The sequence below is a fragment of the Nipponia nippon genome, unplaced genomic scaffold (assembly GCF_047370975.1).
Source record: "Nipponia nippon isolate SJK-2023a ecotype South Korea unplaced genomic scaffold, ASM4737097v1 scaffold_9, whole genome shotgun sequence".
NCBI classification, from domain to species: Eukaryota; Metazoa; Chordata; class Aves; order Pelecaniformes; family Threskiornithidae; genus Nipponia; species Nipponia nippon.
The window spans coordinates 17,364,477-17,383,738 of record NW_028262413.1 but is presented as its reverse complement, the minus strand read 5'-3'; the positions used below and the strand labels follow the sequence as shown (position 1 = coordinate 17,383,738).

At 57.7% G+C, this 19,262-nt stretch overlaps 2 protein-coding genes across 6 annotated transcripts in view; one reads left to right on the top strand and one right to left on the bottom strand.

Moving 5' to 3' along the window:
- DNAH1 (dynein axonemal heavy chain 1) overlaps positions 1-2,123 on the top strand; it is a 78,121-nt gene extending 75,998 nt beyond the window's left edge. The window contains exons 76-79 of the mRNA XM_087745184.1: positions 204-348; positions 620-826; positions 1,239-1,473; positions 1,871-2,123. Coding sequence (XP_087601310.1) covers positions 204-348; positions 620-826; positions 1,239-1,473; positions 1,871-1,992 — 709 coding nt within the window. The 3' untranslated portion in view covers positions 1,993-2,123. The remainder of the gene's footprint in view (positions 1-203; positions 349-619; positions 827-1,238; positions 1,474-1,870) is intronic.
- A 124-nt stretch (positions 2,124-2,247) lies between these two features.
- Positions 2,248-17,492, bottom strand: BAP1 (BRCA1 associated deubiquitinase 1). 5 transcript variants are annotated; one of them, XM_087745174.1, is made up of 17 exons: positions 17,331-17,492; positions 13,362-13,391; positions 13,207-13,261; positions 12,367-12,499; positions 11,847-11,966; positions 11,280-11,341; positions 11,054-11,196; positions 10,114-10,192; positions 8,695-8,818; positions 8,245-8,362; positions 7,659-7,846; positions 7,191-7,324; positions 5,844-6,316; positions 5,558-5,718; positions 4,708-4,800; positions 4,084-4,156; positions 2,248-3,880 (listed from the first exon to the last, which is right to left on the bottom strand). In XM_087745174.1, exons 1-17 carry the CDS (start codon positions 17,365-17,367, stop codon positions 3,468-3,470), a joined length of 2,436 nt encoding a protein of 811 aa, XP_087601300.1. In that variant the 5' UTR covers positions 17,368-17,492; the 3' UTR covers positions 2,248-3,467. The 5 variants fall into 5 exon arrangements, 4 of the variants coding, with proteins under 4 accessions (XP_087601300.1, XP_087601301.1, XP_087601302.1 ...); XM_087745175.1 differs by having other exon boundaries at positions 5,612-5,718; XM_087745176.1 differs by having other exon boundaries at positions 3,495-3,767; positions 17,331-17,491.
- Positions 17,493-19,262: the final 1,770 nt, after the last annotated feature.

Below are 19,262 nucleotides of genomic sequence, written 5' to 3'. Positions count from 1 at the left end.
GGGACTGATCAGTGTCTCCATCTGCTACCGTCAGCAATTCAGGGCTAGGGGGGCAGCTGTGAGACCCCGTTAAAGAGGAATGGGGCTGGGAGTTACATAGAGGAGCTTCACTCATTGTACAGAGATCCATACCCTCTCTGGGCAGACATGGGCAATAAACCACTGCACTGAGTCGCTCTGTTCCCTCTGCTCTTTCTCTGCAGGTACAACAGGCTCCTGGAGGTGATTGCTCAGACACTGAAGGATTTGCTGAAAGCTCTCAAGGGCCTGGTCGTGATGTCCTCTCGGCTGGAGCTGATGGCCAGCAGCTTGTACAACAACACTGTCCCCGAGGTGTGGAATGCCAAGGTACGTGCCCCGGCCAGCCCAGCTGCCCGCAGGAGCTCACCTGAAGCAGGGGAACGGGTCGTCAGCCACCACAGCTGGACTGGGCTGTCTCGGGTGGAGCTGGCTCTTGCTCCCCCGTCGCGGAGATGTCTCCTGCCTCCTGCAGCTCGCAGTTGTTCCCGGCCCCAGGCTGGGTGAATCCCTGGGCTGTGGGCAGCTGTCAGCAACTGGGGCACAAGGTCTAGGGTGTCCCTGGTTGCATTCAGCACCTTCCTCTCTGGGTGCCCCGCAGGCCTACCCGTCACTGAAGCCTTTGGCATCCTGGGTGAACGACTTGGTGCAGCGGATTGAATTCCTGCAGAAATGGATCAGCCACGGGATCCCCTCTGTGTTCTGGATCAGCGGGTTCTTCTTCCCCCAGGCCTTCCTCACTGGCACGCTGCAGAACTTTGCCAGGAAGTCTGTCATCTCCATCGACACCGTCTCGTTTAGCTTCAAGGTCAGTAAGTCAGCCAGAAGCTCTGGATTTGTCTGGATTTTTTTTTTTTAATCTGCTGCTAGAAGGCCACAAAGGCAGCAGTTCTAGCCCAGACCTGCCCAAGAGGTGAAGCCACCAGCTGCACAGCTGCCCATGGACCCCATCAGCCCCTTTGTGCTCAGATACACCCACCCACACCGCCAGACCCCTCCACAAGGCCAGCAGAGGCTTCTCTGCCTCTCCAGTCCTGCTCACATCCCGCTCCACAGGCTCTCCCACAGCCTCATGATGTGAGATGCCAGAAAACCCAGCCCAGCCCCTCTGAGAGCTGGGGCGAGCTCCCCTTCGGCAGCACTGACTTAACTAAGAGCAGCTTAAGGCGGCCCTTAGGGCCGAACCTTGATAGGGGCCCTGGGCCCGCTCTCCTCTGCAGGTAATGAAGGAGTCGGTGAGTGAGCTCACTCGCCATCCCGATGAAGGCTGCTACATCCACGGCTTGTTCCTCGAAGGCGCCCGCTGGGACGCTGCTGCGTTTCAGCTAGCGGAGTCGCGCCCCAAGGAGCTTTACACAGAGATGGCCGTCATCTGGCTGCTTCCTGTCCCCAGCCGCAAGCCGCCAGCCACCGGCACCTACCTCTGCCCAATCTATAAGACTCTCACTCGCGCAGGTAGGTACCCTACAGGCAGATCTCCAGAAGCAAGGGAGAGTGTAGAAGCAGCGAGGAAGGGCAGCCCAGGGGAGGCGGCAGGAGTTCTTCCTGACACACACTGCTATGGAGCGAGGCGCTGTTGGCTGAGACCAGCCAGAGAGAAAAAGATTTCTCCTGCTGTGGTCGTGGAGATGACGCAGGCAGGCACCCCAGCTATGCAGCAGCGCCTATGGCCAGGCCCTCCTCAAGCCCACACCCCAAAATACACGAGCCTGTTTCCCCCAGCCCTGCTCAGCCTGTCACTAGCCGGGGATGGGACAGGGGATCGCGCATGGCGTCACTTTTACAGGACTCCCCGGTCAGCGCGCAGCAGCCGGGGCCGCAGTACCTCTTGCCCTTGCTTTCCCTGTTACAGGCACGCTGTCAACAACAGGCCACTCCACCAACTACGTGATTGCTGTGGAGATCCCTACAGACAAGCCGCAGAAGCATTGGATCAAACGGGGCACAGCCTTGGTCTGCGCCCTGGATTTCTAGCTGGAAAAACCCAGGGCCTCCGCCATCCCTGCCAGCAGCTGCTCCCCTCCCCTCCTGCCCTCTGAGCTGTGTCAATAAATTGAGCTTGACTGCACCAGCACCGCATTCACCTGGTGGTGTTGCAATCCCCACAATTTCCTCAAGTTTTTAGCACCACAGAAGAGCTGCCAGCAGGGACACGGCCAGGAGCAGGCACTGGGTGCTCCTAGCCGCACACACGCCCCTCTCCCTTCCCTCGCACACCTCTCCCCGGGCTGGCTGTTAGAGGATAGCTTTATTCCTTCAGACAGATCCGTTATTTACAGAACTTGATATTAGACACAGCAAGAGACAAAAGGATTTTCTTCCCTTCAACAAATACCAAAAGAACAGTTTCATTCCATAGTCAAGATCTGTACACATTTGCAAAATTCAGTCCTCTCCTGGGGCAGCTCTCCTTGGCCCAGAGAGGTGCTGACCTCTGGCTTCTGAGATTTCTGCCAGGCTGCTGGGGACAGGCAGAAGCCCGTGTGCAGGAGGGCTGGCAGGCGAGAGGCAGGCAGGAGGAAACGGCGAGCTCCGGGCAAGCAGCCAGCGAGCGGCTTGGGCAGGAGGAGCTTTGGGCTCCCTCCGCTGCTTCCGCTGCCACTGCAGTCCCCCTCCCACCTTGAGCATTACAGCAACTGGTCACCTCTCCCCACGCGGAAAGGCTTCGCCAGGGGCACCAAGTGACTCCACATGCAGCGTCCACCCCTGCGCCGTGCCCAGCAGCACCAAGGCCACCCTATGAACTTGGTCCATTCATAATTCCCGGGGTTTCTCCGGGGACTGGGCCTGGAGCAACCCCGTGCGACCCACAGGCACCACCAGGGCCACCGAGCTGCTTCCCAGGAAAGCAGCCGTGGCAGCAGAGCCACGCGCCGCCCCCCAGCACCCCCGTGGAGGCCCAGCTCCAGGGACGAGCCCACCCATCCTCACCCGGCAATAGAGCTGCCACAGCCCCGCAGGGAGCCTGGGGGTGCCGCAGTGAGGGCAGGGCGAGGCAGGACGGCCTGGCCACGCCTCGGCCCGCTCTGGGAGCTGGGCAGTGCGGCAGCGGGTGGATGCAGGAGAACAGGCTCCGTCCAGAAACAGCCTCACTCAGCGATGGCCAAAGCATGGGTCAGAACCACAAAGACATTTGGGGAAAGGGATAGAAAACACAGACATCAATGTCCCGGGGAAGCGCAGAGCTGAAGGCCTGGAGGCAGGAGGACACAAGCCACAGCCAGCTCCAGCCTTGCGTTGGCATCACCAGCGTTCCCACAATGCCAGACCTGCCACCGGCCGGGTGAGCTCTTCCCCTCCTGCCGCAGTCCTCAGCCACGGTGCCGAGACCCGGGCCCACAGCATCCGGGCGCTGCCACGGCACGGTCAGGCAGCTGGGCACTCCAGCTCGCCTTCTGCTGCAGCTGCAGGGACTCCCCTCGAGACAACACGTTTCCGCCTTTCACATCTCAGGCTCGGAGGAAAACCTGATTTCTCTTTGTCCCCAGGGTCCACCTTGGCCGAGGGCTTGTCGCTGTGGTCCCTCTTCCTTGGGCAAAGCGTAACATAGATCCAAGTGTCACTGCCCAAAGCCCCAAAGCCCAGCTGCTGCTTCTCACAGTCTCGACTCCCAGGCTACTGCCGCTTGGCTTTATAGGGGCGGGAGCGTTTCCGGCGGTCCGGCTTCCTCTGCTTGTGCAGGCGGCCGATACTGACTCCCTGCCGCCTGCGGACGGAGATGTTCTGCTCCACGAGGCTTGCCAGCATGCCTGCAGGGGGAGAGGCAGGCAGACACGTCCCGCGCTGGAGTGCCGGTATTGCCCGTGCCAGAGCGCAGCCCCCCCTCTCTCACCCCAAACCCGTCGGTGGGCTCCTCCTGGGACTATAACATCAGAGGGACACAGAGCAGAGACATGTGGCGCCCCGGACTGAGCGCTACCTCACACCCCGGGTCTGGCGGAAGCAGAGATCGGGGCAGCGTGAGCTTCCCAGGCTCCCGGCTGCTGCTCTGCCACACTCAGGGCAGCTCCCCCAGCTGAACCTGAACCCCACGCTCCGTCCCCTCGGCCGCACAGCACAGCTCACCTTCCTGGGCCAGCATGGAGATGAAGGTACAGATGAACTCATCGTAGTTGTGGGTTCTCCTCTGGTCATCGATCTACAAAGAGATGACAAATCCACAAATAATCCACAAACAAGTGGCAGAGCAAAAGGAGAGCTCAAGGCTAACAGGGGGCAAAGAACCGGCATGCCTGGCCCATCATCCCACAGGCCAAGGAGACCAGAGCGGGAAGGGACCTGGCTCCCAGCCCAGCTCAGGCCAGTGCACAACTGGGATGTTCTCCATCCCAGTTCAGATTTTCCACAAAGGGCAGCAGGGAAGAGGCTAGGGTGGGCAGGGGAGGAATCCTGCCAGGCCTCGGGGCAGAGACTCCCCCCTTCCTCCTGTCAGTGCTGATGTTCAGCTGTGGCCCAGCTGCAGTGCCCCACCATCCTCCTCAAGCTCATTAGCGCTGCCCAGGGGATTCGGTCTGTCCTGGCGGGAGCTCTGCGCCCTGGGGCTGTTTGGTAACGGGAAAGAGACCCCAAGTGCTCCCCATGGCCGTTCTCAGCTGAAACACCCTCCCTCCACTTTGACGTAAAGACACCCCAGACAAAAGCCTTCAGGGAGCTAAATCACCAATGCAAACTGGCCATCAACAAACACACCTTGAATTTCTTCCTCTTCTCCACCTCCTCCTTCAGGCAGGCTTCGTAGTTCGCAATCTCTGCCTCCACGCACTTCAGTAGTGCCAGCAGCTCCTGCCAGGATCAAGCAGAGCAAACGTAAGCAGACGGACCCCTGCCGCAGCCCAGGAGCCAGCAAGATGAGCTGGTGGGTGTTCTGCTCTGTGCTGCGAAAGGGAGGATTCATCAAAGCAAAAAACACTTGCCAGGGCGGGGAAAAAAAGAGCAGTTCATTGCAGGGAATTTCTGAGTCAGAGGGTGATCAACCAGCCAGCGCTACAGGCAGCCCCAGGGGAGCCGGGTTCTGCCCCAGCCTGGCCCAGCCCCGTGTACCCGGTTCTCTGGGACAGGGGCAAGGGCTGCCTGCATGCCTGAGAAACACCCCGGGGCCTGGTTCTTCCCAATAACAAATTTGAAGACTTTCCTTTTCAGTAAAACAGTTTCTAGTCAGCTCTCCTCCAGGGAGCCCTGATGCGCTTGTGCCGCCCACACCCGCTCCTGTCTCTGGCTGGAGGGCAGAGACAGGCAGTAAAGTTATCAGCAGGCTGGGATTTGGGGGTGCGGGGCCCCGCCAGCCCCTGGCCCAAAGGAGAGCACAGCACGCCGAACGTCTCGGCTGTGGGAGACAGCGGCTCTGCCCACTGCCAAGGCAAATGTCCCCGAGATGACGCAAGGCACAAAACCTGCACTGCCCTGTGCCTCGAGAGACGGCTGCGGCGACACGCGAGTGGGACAGCGTGCACATGCGGTTCGGTCACTGCCAGCGCTGCTGCGTCTCTGGGTGAGCGCAGGGAGCTCCACGTTCCCAGGGCTGTCGCAGCACAAAACTCACCTTGGGAGAATACTTTTCCCCCCCAGGGTGATCACTGGTCCTGCCAAGTCCCACCTTCTCTTTGCTGTCACTGGCCTCACTGCCCTCCTTCTCGTCCAGTTTGATTGCAACCGGGGCCTCTTCACCGGGTTTGATGGAAGGGGGGGAGCTTTTCCCCCCATCTGCACACAGGGGAAGGAAGCGTTAGGAGCCATCGTGAAGAACCAGAATCCACTCCCGAAGTCAAAGGACATTGTCCCGTCACCACAGGGGAGATGTCACCCCCCAAAAGCTGGCAGGCACCCACCTGCAACAGCCAGTGGGCAGAAGACGCCGTCCTCCGTGAGGTGCAGCAGCCCGGTGCTGATAACGGGCCCCAGGTCCCGGACGGCCCGGTTGTAGCGCATGCAGTCGACGCGCAGTAGGCCGTCCTCCTCGCCGAAGAGCACCTTGGAGATGTGGGAGGTGACGGGGCTGGAGGGGCGGGTGGGGTTGGCCGAGCGGATGGGAGAGCGCAGCGGGGAGTTGAAGGCGCTGCCGATCTCGGAGGCGGTGTCCGTGCTCTCGTTGCTGGGGGTGGGAGAGGGCTGGGAGTGGGTGACCACCGCCACAGCGGCGCCCCCGCCGCTCGTCTTGATGGACAGGGGAATGGAAAGATCCTTTTGAGATTCCTTCAGCTTCTCAGCCAGGACGTTGATGGTGTTGGGCTGGAGGACGGAGAGCTGGCCGTCCGCAGCCCCCGTCCCGTGCTCTTGCTTTACCTGCCCTTTCCGTTTGTACCTGCCCAGGAACAGAGCAGGGAAGGTGAGTAGCTGGTGGAAGGAGGTGGGGGCCCAGTGCAGCACTGCAGGCTGTCTGCTGGGAGGAAGATTTCTAGGTCGTCCCCACTGCCACCAGCTTCTCTGACAGCACCCCACCCCACTGAACCGCTCAGCTACAGGTACTCCTACACAGCCGGCGGGCACAGGGGGCTTCCCAAAGGGCGCTGTGTACCCCGGCTCTTCTTCCAGAAGCCCCAAGAGCAGCCTTGCTGTGACCCCACCTTCCTGACCTTCACAGAAATCTGAGCACGCCAACACTGTCACCAGGAGCTGATTTGGCAATCGGCACTGGGGAACTGAGGTTTGTTTTGGAGAAATGAAGCCCCCCATGCGGGGCACACCACGTTTCCTTGACCACCAGGCTCCCTTCAATGCAGCACAACCAGGCTCTGCCCTCCAACCACAAAATACAGCCACTTATCAGCTACCAGGTGACCTTCTGCAGGTCAAGCTCCACCACCCGCAGAGCCACCAGTGGCACTAGAAAATCCCTAGCAGGAGGTTGCTATGGAAGAGCTCCCTAGAGCCGGGCTATTCCATTTATTCAGGAACATTGGAAAAACAGGGGAAAGCAGAGAAGCCCTAAAGTTTTCTGCCGAGACACAGTTACTCAGGGCAGCCAAAATTCAGGGTTGACTGTGAAGAGCTACAGAAGGGCTTCACAAAATCCAGCGAGTGAGCAGTAAAATAGCAGGCCAAGAGAACAGCCCCAACTGCACACACAGGTGCAGGCTCTAACACAGCTGACAGTGCTCGGGAAAGAGATCTGGGTCACCACGGGTGGTTCTGCAAATGTCTGCTGCCTGCCTCTTGCCCTTGGCTCAAGCCGTCACCTGATGGCCGAGTTGGTGTTACGAACTTCCTCCTCCTCATCATCATCGTAGTCATCCTCATCGTCCGAGTACTGCTGGTGCTGTTGGACTGGGACCCGGCTGCGACCCACTCCTGCTGCAAGGTCTTCCTCCTCCTGCAAAACACGGTTGCTGATGGCCTGCCAGCAGCGGGGCAAGGAGGAAGAGCCCAGTGGACACGTCCTCGGTCCAGCCGAGCACCAGGGCTTGTCCCTTCCAAGAGGAGCCAGGGGACTCTTCCCTGTGCTCGCTCAGTTGACCCACATTAACGCTAAGCTCTTTGGGCAGGTCTCTTTACCCTCCCGCCTGCATTAGTGCAAGGGCAGGCAGGCTGTAAGGCAGGGGAAGGGCTTAGACTGGCTGACAGCCATAGTCCCACGGAGGTGAGGGACTGGAATTGAAAAGCTCAGCTCAAGTCAGGCATGCTGCTGGCCTGGAGCTCCGGCCTACCTGCATTGGGGATTTGGCGTAGTTGTGGTTATCCAGGAAGGCTGGCAACCTCTGCACGATGGGGTTGGGGTTTGCTGGAGGCACCCCGTTGATACTGCTCGCTGCTGTCTTTGCCACCGGTTTGGATTTGTTGGGTGGGCTCTGCGTGGCCGCAGGGTGGCCCTGGCTGGCGGGCTCATCAGTGCCATCTGCCATACAAGCACAGCACAGCCTTTCATGACCAGCACCATCACGTTTTACTCAATGTCCTCTGCCACCCCTTGCCCACCCCACGTAGCAGAAGAGCTCTTACGCTCCACCAGACCATCGCACCCACTTCCCATTCCACTTCCAGCTGTCACAAGTGTCCCCAAGCTTAAGCCCTCCCATTTTCAACCTCCAAGTCCCTCCAACACTTCTCCCAGGCACAGAGGCATCTACCACACCCCAACGCAGTGCGCACAGAGCTGGGCTTGGAGAAAAGAAAGTGGAGCTGACCATAAAACTCCCTCAAGCTCCAGGTCAGTCAGCCATCGTCACCAGCCTGCGCTCGCTCCACGGCAGGCCAGGCTGGCTGGCTGGCAGCACCGCTGGTACAGGGCTCTACCTGGATGGGCGCTCTCTGGAGTCACAGTCTTGCTGCTGGCTGGCTTTGCCTCTTCCGGAGGCTGAGACTCCTGAGACTTCTGGGTCTGGATCAGCTCAGGCTGAGTTACTCGGATAAGCTTGAAGGCAAATGACAGATAGAAACTGAGTGCTGGACCGGGGTTACCCAAACCATATCCCTCCTGTTCAAGCACTGCAGAAGGAGAACTTGCGAGGGGGAGCCAACCGCCAAGCACCAACGCACACAATCAACCGACAACGCCACAGATAACCTCCCAGGTAAGCAGCAAAAGGCCAAGCAGCGAGGCTGGTTATCTCCTCTTCCCAGAAGACATTTCCCAAGGTCAAAAAAAAAAAAAAAATCATAAAATCCAGGGTGCCTCTACAGCCCTGACAGTAGAGCCTATTCCCACCCCAGGCTTGCATTCTCTCAGGCCTTGGGCTGTCCTACCTGCTGCAAGGCCTCCAGCACAGTCTGGCGGTTCATCTTCAGGATGTGCAGTTTGGACTCGTACTTCATCCTCCGATCAGGCACCACCGCCATCAGATTGAAGCGGATGTCGTGGTACGGCTCCCTGCAGGAAGGGACAGCAGACATCAGCTGCGAGCTGGCAGTGGAAGGCCCGTCTCCTGGCAAGGGGGGTCAGCAGGCTGCCAGCCACACCCCGCACACCTCCTGTGGGCTCTGTCCAGGCCGCGCCTCCCCTGCCCTGGTGTTGAATACCAACACACGGGAGGCTTTCCCCCCAAAACCAAGTCATAGAATCATAGAACTGCTTAAATTGGAAAAGACCCTTAAGATCATGGAGTCCAACCATTAACCTAGCACTGCCAAGTCCACCACTAAGCCATGTCCCTAAGCACCACATCTACCCATCTTTTAAATACCTCCAGGGATGCGGACTCAACCACTTCCCTGGGCAGCCTGTTCCAGTGCTTGATAAACCTTTCAGGGAAAAAGCTTTTCCCAGTATCCAACCTAAACCTTCCCTGGCGCAGCTTGAGGCCATTTCCTCTTCTCCTATCACTTGTTACTTGGGGGAAGAGACCAACCCCCGCCTCACTACAACCTCCTTTCAGGTAGTTGTAGAGAGCAATAAGGTCTCCCCTGAGCCTCCTTTTCTCCAGGCTAAACAAGCCCAGCTCCCTCAGCCGCTCCTCATAGGACTTGTGCTCCAGACCCTTCACCAGCTTTGTTGCCCTTCTCTGGACACGCTCCAGCACCTCAATGTCCTTCTTGTAGTGAGGGGCCCAAAACTGAACACAGTACTCGAGGTGCGGCCTTACCAGAGCCAAGTACAGGGGGATGATCAACCTCACGCTGGCTGAAGAAGCAGAGCAAAGTTACTTCAGCCACAACACAAAACACCCTTCATACAGTCACAGGTTGGCTGAGGTGGGAAGGGACCCGTGGAGGTCATCTGCTCCAAGCCCCTGCTCCAGCAGGGTCACCTGGTTGCCCAGGACCACATCCAGGTGGCTTCTGAGTATCTCCAAGGATGGAGTCTCCACAACCTCTCTGGGCAACCTGTGCCAGTGCTCGGTCACCTTCATGCCCAAGCATCCAAGAGGCCCAGCTCAGGACCAGAAGCACCATTCCTTCTCCTATGGCCTCGAGCTAACAGGGACGTAATCTGGCCACTCCTACCTGTGTGGCCATTTGCAGGGACTCTGCATCGCACAGAGAGTGCAACTTCTACACATGCTCTGAAGGCAGGCAAATTGCAGGCAAGAGAAGGCAAGGAGGCAGTGCACCTGCATCCTACCCAAGCAACATTCTCCACCCCCACTTCCACAACTTGTCACAGTAGAAATAATCCAGGGAAAAATGCCGAGGGGCCAGTGGCTGCACCACGGCCTGGGACATTACCCTGCGGTGGCCAGGCCGATGCGCTCCATGATTACTCTCCTGGCTTTGTCCGTCCATTCCTCGTCGTCAGCCCACGGCCCTGTGATAAGGAGACAGAGATGGACTGAGCAAAGCAGGCCAAGGCTCCTGCTTCAGACTCACAGAGCGGATCCTGCCGTCCCCACGAGAGGCAATCTCATGGCTCCCTTACATACCAGGGAGCGAGAAGGGGCCCAGGAGGCAGAAGGACCACGCTGTCAGCCCATACATGGAACCCCCTGCCTCTGCCTTCCAAAGGGAAAATGTGAGTTATCTGCAGGGCAGGAAGATGAGTTTTGAACCCTACAGACCACAAGCAATTCACAGGCTCCAGGCTCACAAAGTCCAAGGAAATCCCAGCTCCTGCTGGAATCCACCTGCCACTGGATCTGGTGCCATGCTTAAGAAACCGAAGTACATGAAGTGGGTGCCCTACCAAAGGGCCTGACAGAAGCAAAGTCCTAGAGGGGGTAAATAAGTGTCTGAAAGACAGAACTAGTCATCAAGTTGTAAGAGGAGTAACCTGAGCAGCCTGCTGGGATCTGCGTTGGGACCTTGTGCCTCAACACAGAGCAGTTATTTGGCACAAGGAGAGGGTAAGGAGGACACAAATACTGCTTGCAATACCAAGTTACTTCAGAGCTGCAGAAAGACCTCGTGACCCTGAGCAACTTGGGAGGAAAATGGCAAGGCTGGAAAAAGCAATGCAACGCATTTAGAAATAATTGCCTTCTAGACATAGGCCCCAGCACATAGGCTACAAAATGAGCTGTCAAAACTCAGGACAAATCTGGGAGCCACTGGAGTGATTCTCCACGAACATTAGCTAATGCTTAGTGGCAATGAAAATTAATAAACACATTTGGACATACCAGGGTGTCTATCCAACTGCGTCAATGAGTAGGGACAGGCGGGCTCTTACCGTGATCAATGGGATAGACCTTCAGCCCGTCCAGCTCAAACAGTCGTCCCTTGATGGGGACATAACTGACAAAATGAAAAGCCTCCATGGTTCGCACAGCGCTGATACCATTCTGCTTTTCCGGCAAGTGCCGTGGCTCCGGTCTGCGAGGGTAAGAGAGGCGAGAGGTCAATGGAGAGTCTGCCTCCTCCAGCGAAAGTGAGCTGCAAGACACCCCCTCGCTCACCTGGCATGGCTGTTATGGGCCTTGGCCAGCTCTGGGGCATTGCCGATGGCATAGCCTTTACTCTGCAGCAAAGAACAAGAGAGGAAAACAATTGGGAAGTGACAGGAAACAAAATGCTTCACCCACTGGCTCCCCACTCCCTCCCTCCATCCATACACAGGACTGGGAGAGGGACTTTCAGGCACATCCTCTGGTCTGCTGAGTTACAGGTAAAACCCAAGATGAAAAGAACACACAATTTCTGCTAAAGAAGTAATAGTTAGAGAGAAACACAGACTTCAAGATAGGTCTGAAGGTAGGAGAGAGGACTTTTGATCGCAGACTTAAAGAATGCACCTGGGCTAGGGATTAACACGCCAGAAGGCTCAGAGGTGTGCCCAGTGTAAGGGGACCAAGGCCCTGAGCAAAGCAAGGTAGAAGATGAGAGAGAAGAGGCAATACTGATGTAGCGTGCAGCCACGAAGGGCTGGAAAGCTGGCAGCTCGTTAGAGCATCACCCTGAGAGGGGAGCGAGAGGCAGATTCACATGCACCACCCGTGCACAGCCCTGCACACCTTCACCCCTACCTCAGGGCTGAATCCTTTGGTGAAATCCTTCATGCGGCTCAGCGTGGGGCCCAGGTCGACATTGTTGCAGTTCAGGAGGACGCTCAGCAGGGCATGGGTGGCACAGGAATTGGGGATCAGCTGGAGGGTGACACAAGGACCATTTTAACCAGCAGGAACAAGGCAACCCTTCAACAACCCCTCAGAGTCGACAATAATCAATTGAAAAGTACTGACGCAAGAATCACTTGCGAGAGCAGCAACTTGACCTCGACTCTCAAAGGAAGGAAGGAAGGAGGTCAGTCTCGGTTAGCGAGCCACACCATGCCCCCATGAGCATCTGCTCATAGCGCAGGCCACAGCCAGGCTCGCAGCCCTCGCTGTATTCCCTCCAACCTGGAGCTCAGGGCAGAGACTCCCAGGAAAGAGGAGCTGCCCTCAGGACCAGCAAGAGCAGTGCAGCCTCTCAGTACCATGTTGCTTCCCTGAGGTGTCACACGAGACACCGCCCCCCCCCTCTTTCCCCTCGCCTCCAGGATACCTGGTGAGCAAAGAACATGTTATTAACGATGTCATCGTCGATCACTGACGTCTCATCCACCAGGGTAGAGACCTTCCGGCGTGATCTACGCTCCTCAATCCACTTGAACAGGAAGATGAACCCATACACAGGGCTGCGGAGAGAAGGCAGCAGCTGCATTATTTTGGACAGACCACACCAGTGGGGCCGCTCTGCCCAGTGCCAGAAACCTTGTGTTTCAAACCACGGGCAGAGCAAAGACTGGGAGGGAAAGCAGAACCACCAGCCCCATCTTTCTGGAAGTGACCATCCCTGTTACCCAGGACACACTCCTGTGCTGATGCTCCAGGCTCAGACAACAATCAAGCTTGAAAACTTTGGGGTTTGACAGGTCTTAAGAGGCTCAAGACAGAGAAACGGGAGGTGAAATCCACCTCTGGACACTGACTGACCTGCAGAATAGTGCCTGACCACCAAAGGACCCCTCCTTTTCTACATATGTTGTCTTCGTTTTCAAGAAAAGATCAGACAATGGCTTTTAAGAAACGACAGTCTCAAAGCCATTTTAAACAACTGAGACAGGGAGAAAGCCCACACTGCAAGCACGCCAGCTTGGCACTGCACCTCTCCATGAGGAAAGGGAGGTGAATCCCCTGAAATACGTCCCCCACCCACCCCAGGAGGTCTTTCTTAAGGCATGAGATCACCCGTCTGCCCCAAACCTGACGAAGCACTCCTGGTTCATCGCTTACAACACTGACTGATGAGCTCACATGGGCCCTTCTGACCACCTGGCGATGAGTTCCCAGGCCCACAGACACATTCTGCTTAATAAAACTCAAACTTTCACACCTGACTTACCCTTGGCATTTGCTCTGCAGATCATAAATCTCTTCAACCTGCACTCCCTTGACCCCTGCAAACAAAGGGCAGAAGCTGGTGTAAAGCCCACCAGAAAGGACTAGGGGTAATGTCAAGCATCAAACCGACTTCCCAGGAAGGCTTCTTGTACTCACCAAAATCTTCGACGAGGAGTGTGAAGAGACCTGAAAAGGAACAAACCCAAATGGTTACTTCTGGCTGAAGAGAGCAGAGAGGAAACCTGCTGCCACCAGCCCCCAAAGGTCCCATGTGGTCCCAAGCCAAGGCGCAGCCAGAAAAAAAACACAGCAGAGTGGCACCAGGATCACGCTGACTCCCCAGCAGCAGAGCTGTTGAGCCTTGGCTCACTACGGAGGTGCTTGGGCTCCCTTCATCCCTCCATCCCCATTCACCGTCCTCTTCCTTGAGAGGACCTGAACCAACCCTCTCCTGTTGGAGGGAGATGAGGCTGGACCCACCTTCAGCATCCTGACCCACTACAGATGACCTGCCAAGAAGTAAATCCCCACCATGAACAGTGGCAGGGAGCACCTAAATGACACACGCTCTTCTAACTGGAGGGAACGTGGCTGAATAGATGACAGGATATTTTTAGAAAAGATCACCTATGTTCTTGTTAGCAGAAGACAGCCAGTGAAGGGAAAGCCATCTCAAAAACACCAGGCTGCAGGGATTCCAAGGGCCAAAAGGCTCATCTTCATCTCCTTCTCTCCTGGGGGACCAAATCCAAGAGCCTGTCCCCAGTGACTACAAAATTCCCACTACAGAAGGACATAACCAGGGATAGAGACAACGGCAAAGAGACCGAAGGATTATTAGGCATCAGCGACTGAGCAGCAGCTTCCACTATGATGCCATAGCAAAGGCAGTCAGCCCAATTTTCAAGCGGTGCCCCCCACAGAGAGTTAGAGACCTCGAGACTGGAATAATAAATCTGCTTCTTTTGCTCCCATATAAAGGCTGCTGAAAGCCTGGGAGGAAGTCCAGGGAATATCAATAAGAAGGATTCAATCCTGAGAAACATCCCTGTAAGCACAGGATTTAAGGAACCTGATGTAAGTGGCTTGATCAAGAGCCCAAGGGGCTTCCACACCAAAGTTAAAACAACTAAAACAGGGAGGAAACTTCTGGGAGCAAAAAGCCTTCGTTAATTTAGCAGAAAACATCATATTTCTTACAAAATTCTCAGTGGGAAGAAACATGCTATGGAAGTAACATGCTTCAAACCAGTGACAGCCTCCTCGCCATGCAACGCCGTTACACCAAACCCCGGCACCTTTCTGACAAGAGATGTTTTTGCTCAAAATACTTGATGCCATGGAGGGCTGTGTCGTACAGGTGACATCTACAGAGACTTCAGGCAGTGCCGCAGCCTCGCTGCCTTCTTTGCAGCAACCCCCTTACGGCAAGCGGTCCTAGCAGACCATAAGGGTCTTCAGATGCTCATTACAGCCACAGTTCTTGTTCCCTCTTTAGGTGGCGTCCGTTATGGAAGCAGGAGTCGCAGCTGTTTACAGGTAGAGTCTCCCAACTGTAAAAGCTTCCGCAAAAGTCGAAAGCCTTGCTAACTCTCCAATTTCAACAGTTACAGTCTACTGATCACAGCAAAACATGTGTGACACGAGATGTGAACCATATCACAAGCTCTGCCTCACAGCCAGCAAAGATTTGCATCAGATCAAGGCCTTGAAAATACAAACAACTGTAAATGCCGAAAGCAGCGCTGCTCACACAGGTACCACCAGAAAGACAAGACCAAGCAGGACTCCCAGGCTCGCTGTGGCTCAGCCCGGAGCACTCCCACATCTCCTAGCAGCTCTCTAGGACTGTCCGTCAGACCGGCAGGGCTGCGCTGAAGGAGATGGGAAGTCAGCCATCGTGTGTTTTTCTCATGTCTGATCAACATCACCAGGAAGTCAGAGAGAGGATGAAGCCAAACTTCTCCGAGCATACCGTGAAAGGACAAGAAGTGACGGGAACAAACTATAGCAAGAGAAATTCTGACTATACATCCAGAAAAAAACCAATTCTTCACTACCAGCGTGGTCAGCCCTGGGACCGGGGCACAGAAATCTCTTTCTTGGGCATATTCAAACTCAACCAGATATGGCCGTGAGCCGCCTGAACTACCTTTGAAGTCTGCTTTGAACTTCCCGGGGTCCCTTCCAACTGCGGTTCTTCTCCAGTTCATTTCAATATTTTATATTACCTCAGCATCCATGAAAGACATAGTCCTGCTGCTGCCATCACTCCTGGAACACCCAAAACCCCCATCCCAAATTATTTGGGTCAGCTGGAGGAAACATTCTGGTGTCCACAAGCACACGCAACACCACACCAACAGCCTGGAAGTTCCCAAGGTTCCCCTCTCCGCCCAGCAGCCGTGGCAGACAGCCCGAATCTGGATCTCCCGACCCTTCCTGACCAGTAAAGCACCGAGAGCTCCCAGTCCCAAGCCCCGTGGTGAGGGCCAGGCAGCTTATGGGATGTGCTGAAGGCCGAGAGCAGCGTGTGGGTCATTCCTAACTGCTGTCCCAGCTCCCACCTCTGCATCTGAACCTCCATGCACCTGAACAAGTGCAGCTGCGGCACGGTGAGCGCCCGCCTCTGCAGCAGTATTAGGGTAGGAATTTGGCCCAGACAGATTATCTTCCAAGGAAATAACCTTCCCTCCCAGGTGTGAGAATCCAAACCATGTCCTGTCTTCAGCATAGTCATGATGAAGAAGAAGGGAGAGGATGGGAACGATTTCGGCAATTCCCGAGTACCAGTAAAAAGAGGATAAAGAGCAGCAAAACCTGGGTTGACCGGGATACCGACAGCAGGCAGAACCCTTCGCTGAGCACAGGAAGACATAATGCCAGGGGTCCAATTTCTTCACCCACAGCCTCAAAAATACACCACCACACCCTAAAGACCAGCTCTCAGCTTCCCAGAGGACAACGCCAAATCGCACCATGGCAACTCGGACACGTTAAAACAATGCTCAGCCAATGCCCCAGCCAACACCAGCTTTGGCCCTCAAATCCTAACCCACAAAACAAACTCTGGGAGTCCACAACAGAAACCACCTTCTCCGACACAGCGGGAAGGGAACGCCTGTGACCGCCCCGCTCCTGGCTGCTCAGGTGCCATACTGGGCTCTTCAGCACCTGTCCTGGGCTACCGGGGGGAGAGGGTTTGATCCACCTGCTCAGCTGCAAAGCGATGACAGGTTCTGACACGCGTGGGACGGAGAAGCCACCCTCACGTGCTCCAAAGCGACACAGGTTGTCCTCAGTCACCCACAAAGCTCGGGGGCAACTGCCAGTCAGAGCTGCTTCTGTAGCAAGGGGCATCCCATATGCACACCTCTTCCCCGTATTTCAGCGATATTTTGGGGTGTATTTGCAACCAACAGGAATGCTTCACGCTACACCCTCATGGCATTTCAGATGTTTTCCACAGAGACCCCTGGGTTTATCAGATCGCACACACACAGAGGTGACCGGGGCACCTCGGACCCCGTGTACAAGTGCTACCAGAGCCCAGGCCCCACTCTGAGCCCTCACAATGCTCCTGCAGCCCTTTTCACCCCATCCCTGCCCTCATCCCACACCTGCACCCCCACATGCAGCCTCCTGATGTCCCCTTTTCTGTCTGCCCTACACCTTCACAGCCTTTCCCTAAGCCCTCCATAAACCCCCCTGGGCTACATCCCCCACACCGTGACCCCGCAAAGCCCCCCTTCCCCCCAGGACCCACACTACTCCTGCCCCACACACGCCTGCCCTCCCAACCTCCGCCCGCGCCCCCAGGCACCCCCGTGGCCCCCCCACCCTGCCTCCCTCCCCAGGCCCTCCCCTCCCCGCGCCCCCTCCCCAGCCCTTCTTCCCCCCCTACGCACTCCCACAACCCCTGTCCCCCTGCACCCCCGCTCCAGGCCTGCACCCCGTAACCCTGCCTGCGCACCCCACGCCCCGCTCCCAGACTTCATCTATACGCCCCCGCCCCGTCCCTCAGACCCCCCGCCCCGCCGCTCAGAGCCCCCCGGCCCAGGCCCCACCCCCGCCCTGTCCCTCAGAGCCCCCCCGCCGCCTCCCCCGGGCCCGCCCGCCGCTCACCGGGGTCGCTCTCCAGCTCCAGCCAGCCCTTATTCATCTTCCCGCGGGCCGGGCCGCGCCGCCATGTCCGGCCCCGCCACCCGCCCCGACTCCGGGCCCCGCCGCTACCGCCGCCGCCGCCGCCGCCGCCGCCGTCGTCGTCGTCGTCGCCGCCCGCCCCTGAGCGTCATCGCTGCGCGACGCCGCCTGACGTCAGCGCGCGCCGCGCCACATCAGTCCCGAGGGGGTTGTTGGTGGCGGTGCCACAAAGGTCCCGCGGTGGCGGGGGAGGCCTGGGAGGGCCCTGGGGGCCGGGGCTTCTCCCCGCTCCGCCCCGGCGCTCAGTCCGTCGGTAAGCGGAGCGCAGCGGGTGCTCTAAACCGGGCCTGGGACTCGACAGCCCAGAGCACCCCGGGCGGCCTGCGGTGAGGGGCCGGGGCCTGGGCCTGGGCCTACGCCTGCGCCTGCCGTGAGGGCCTGGGCCGCCCCGTGTTGAGGTCTGAGGGCTCGCAGCGAGGCTGGGGCCAGCCGTAGCGGCCCTGACCCTGCTAGCAGCGCCACTTACGCCGCCTCAGAGGCTGCACGGCTCCCAGGGCGAGCGGGCGCCCCTGCGCTGCTCTTCCTTAGGAAGTGGGCTAAAAATAGGAGCTGGATCCCTGCCTGCGCCCGTCCCCCCCGCGGCTTTGTTCTGCGGCCGTTCCCACGCACGCCCCGGCCCCCTGCACCCCCTCGCCGGCTGCTGCCACAGGGACAGGGCTGGGCCGGGAGCACCGAGGCCCAGGTGGGGCTTGTTCCCCTCGTGCGGAGGAGATGGGGGGCAACAGCGCTGTACCTGCCCCCCGAAGTTGCCTCCTTCCACCCGCCCCGGGGCGGGTTAGGACGTGTTCACGTTCATTCAGCCCCTGGAAATTTCTAGGGACCCAGGTTCCCTCTTTTGGCTGGTTATCATGAGAGACAAGGCTGGAAGGTGAGCCGTGCAGAGCCCCTGACGAAAGCCCTTCTACTCCAGCCTTACTGATGTGAACCTACTCAGGAGGGCCAGGCTCAGCCGCCACAGAGGTTTGTGGAGATGTACCAAGAGGGGGAGGCCCTCTCTAGGGACTGGTTTCTTCTGGTCTTTGTTCCTGCTCAGTTTGAAACATCGCTGGCCCTGGTGTCACTTCCAGCCTCTGCCGCAGCTCAGCTCGGGGCCAGGTCCCACACGCCACAGAGGCCCTGGGACCCCTCTCACTGCGTCCCCCAGGATGGGCAGCCCAGTCTCTGCTCTGCTGAGCACAGGGGGTCGCTCGGAGGCAATGGGGCGCAGGCATTTCAGCGGCGTGGCTCATTGCAAGCGCTTCAGAGCCATTAAATCCAGGCCCTGAGGAATCAGACTTCTGTCTCTTATTTCTAGTTTTATACCCATGTTCCTCCTTGTCTCTACTTGTTGCTTATGATTCTCCTGTGCCCCCCAGGCCTGCGATTAACCAAATCCGCGTGCTTGGCTCCAGTCTGGCCTGTAAATCAGTGTTACTGGCTCCGCTCCCCTCCCAGCAGGTCGTGTCCCAGCCTGCCAGCCCCACCACAGCTCTCCCATCCCAGGAGACACCCCATGCAGGCCCCCTGAGTTTGCAGGAGAGGTGGGACGGCGAGCTGGAGAAGAGGGTCGGGACCCACAGCTCATCTCCACGGGTGTACCGTGGCACAGGGCTGCGCTGCTGGGGGACTTTGCTCCCATCAAAGGCAGTGTGGCGAGCCGTGGTGCTCCGCTGCTGCAGCGCGCACGCACGCATGCGCACACACACACACGCACACACACACACAGAGCGGAGCGATGATATCATGACCTGGCTTTGTGTGAGCTATTTAGGGGGTTTAATTATTATTATTATTATTTTTCTTTCCCTTTCCTCTGCCTCCGAACAATGCCCATCCCGGCAGGACCGCGGTTCACACCATTGTGTGGGGCTGCCC

Excerpts from the sequence above, each read along its gene's own strand:
- BAP1 (XM_087745174.1), bottom strand. The coding sequence starts at position 17,367 with ATGAATAAGGGCTGGCTGGAGCTGGAGAGCGACCCCG. Across the intron at positions 13,262-13,361 it reads ACTCCTCGTCGAAGATTTTG|GGGTCAAGGGAGTGCAGGTT; the intron begins GTGAGTACAAGA and ends CTTTGTTTGCAG. Across the intron at positions 7,325-7,658 it reads ACGCCAAATCCCCAATGCAG|GAGGAGGAAGACCTTGCAGC; the intron begins GTAGGCCGGAGC and ends CGTGTTTTGCAG.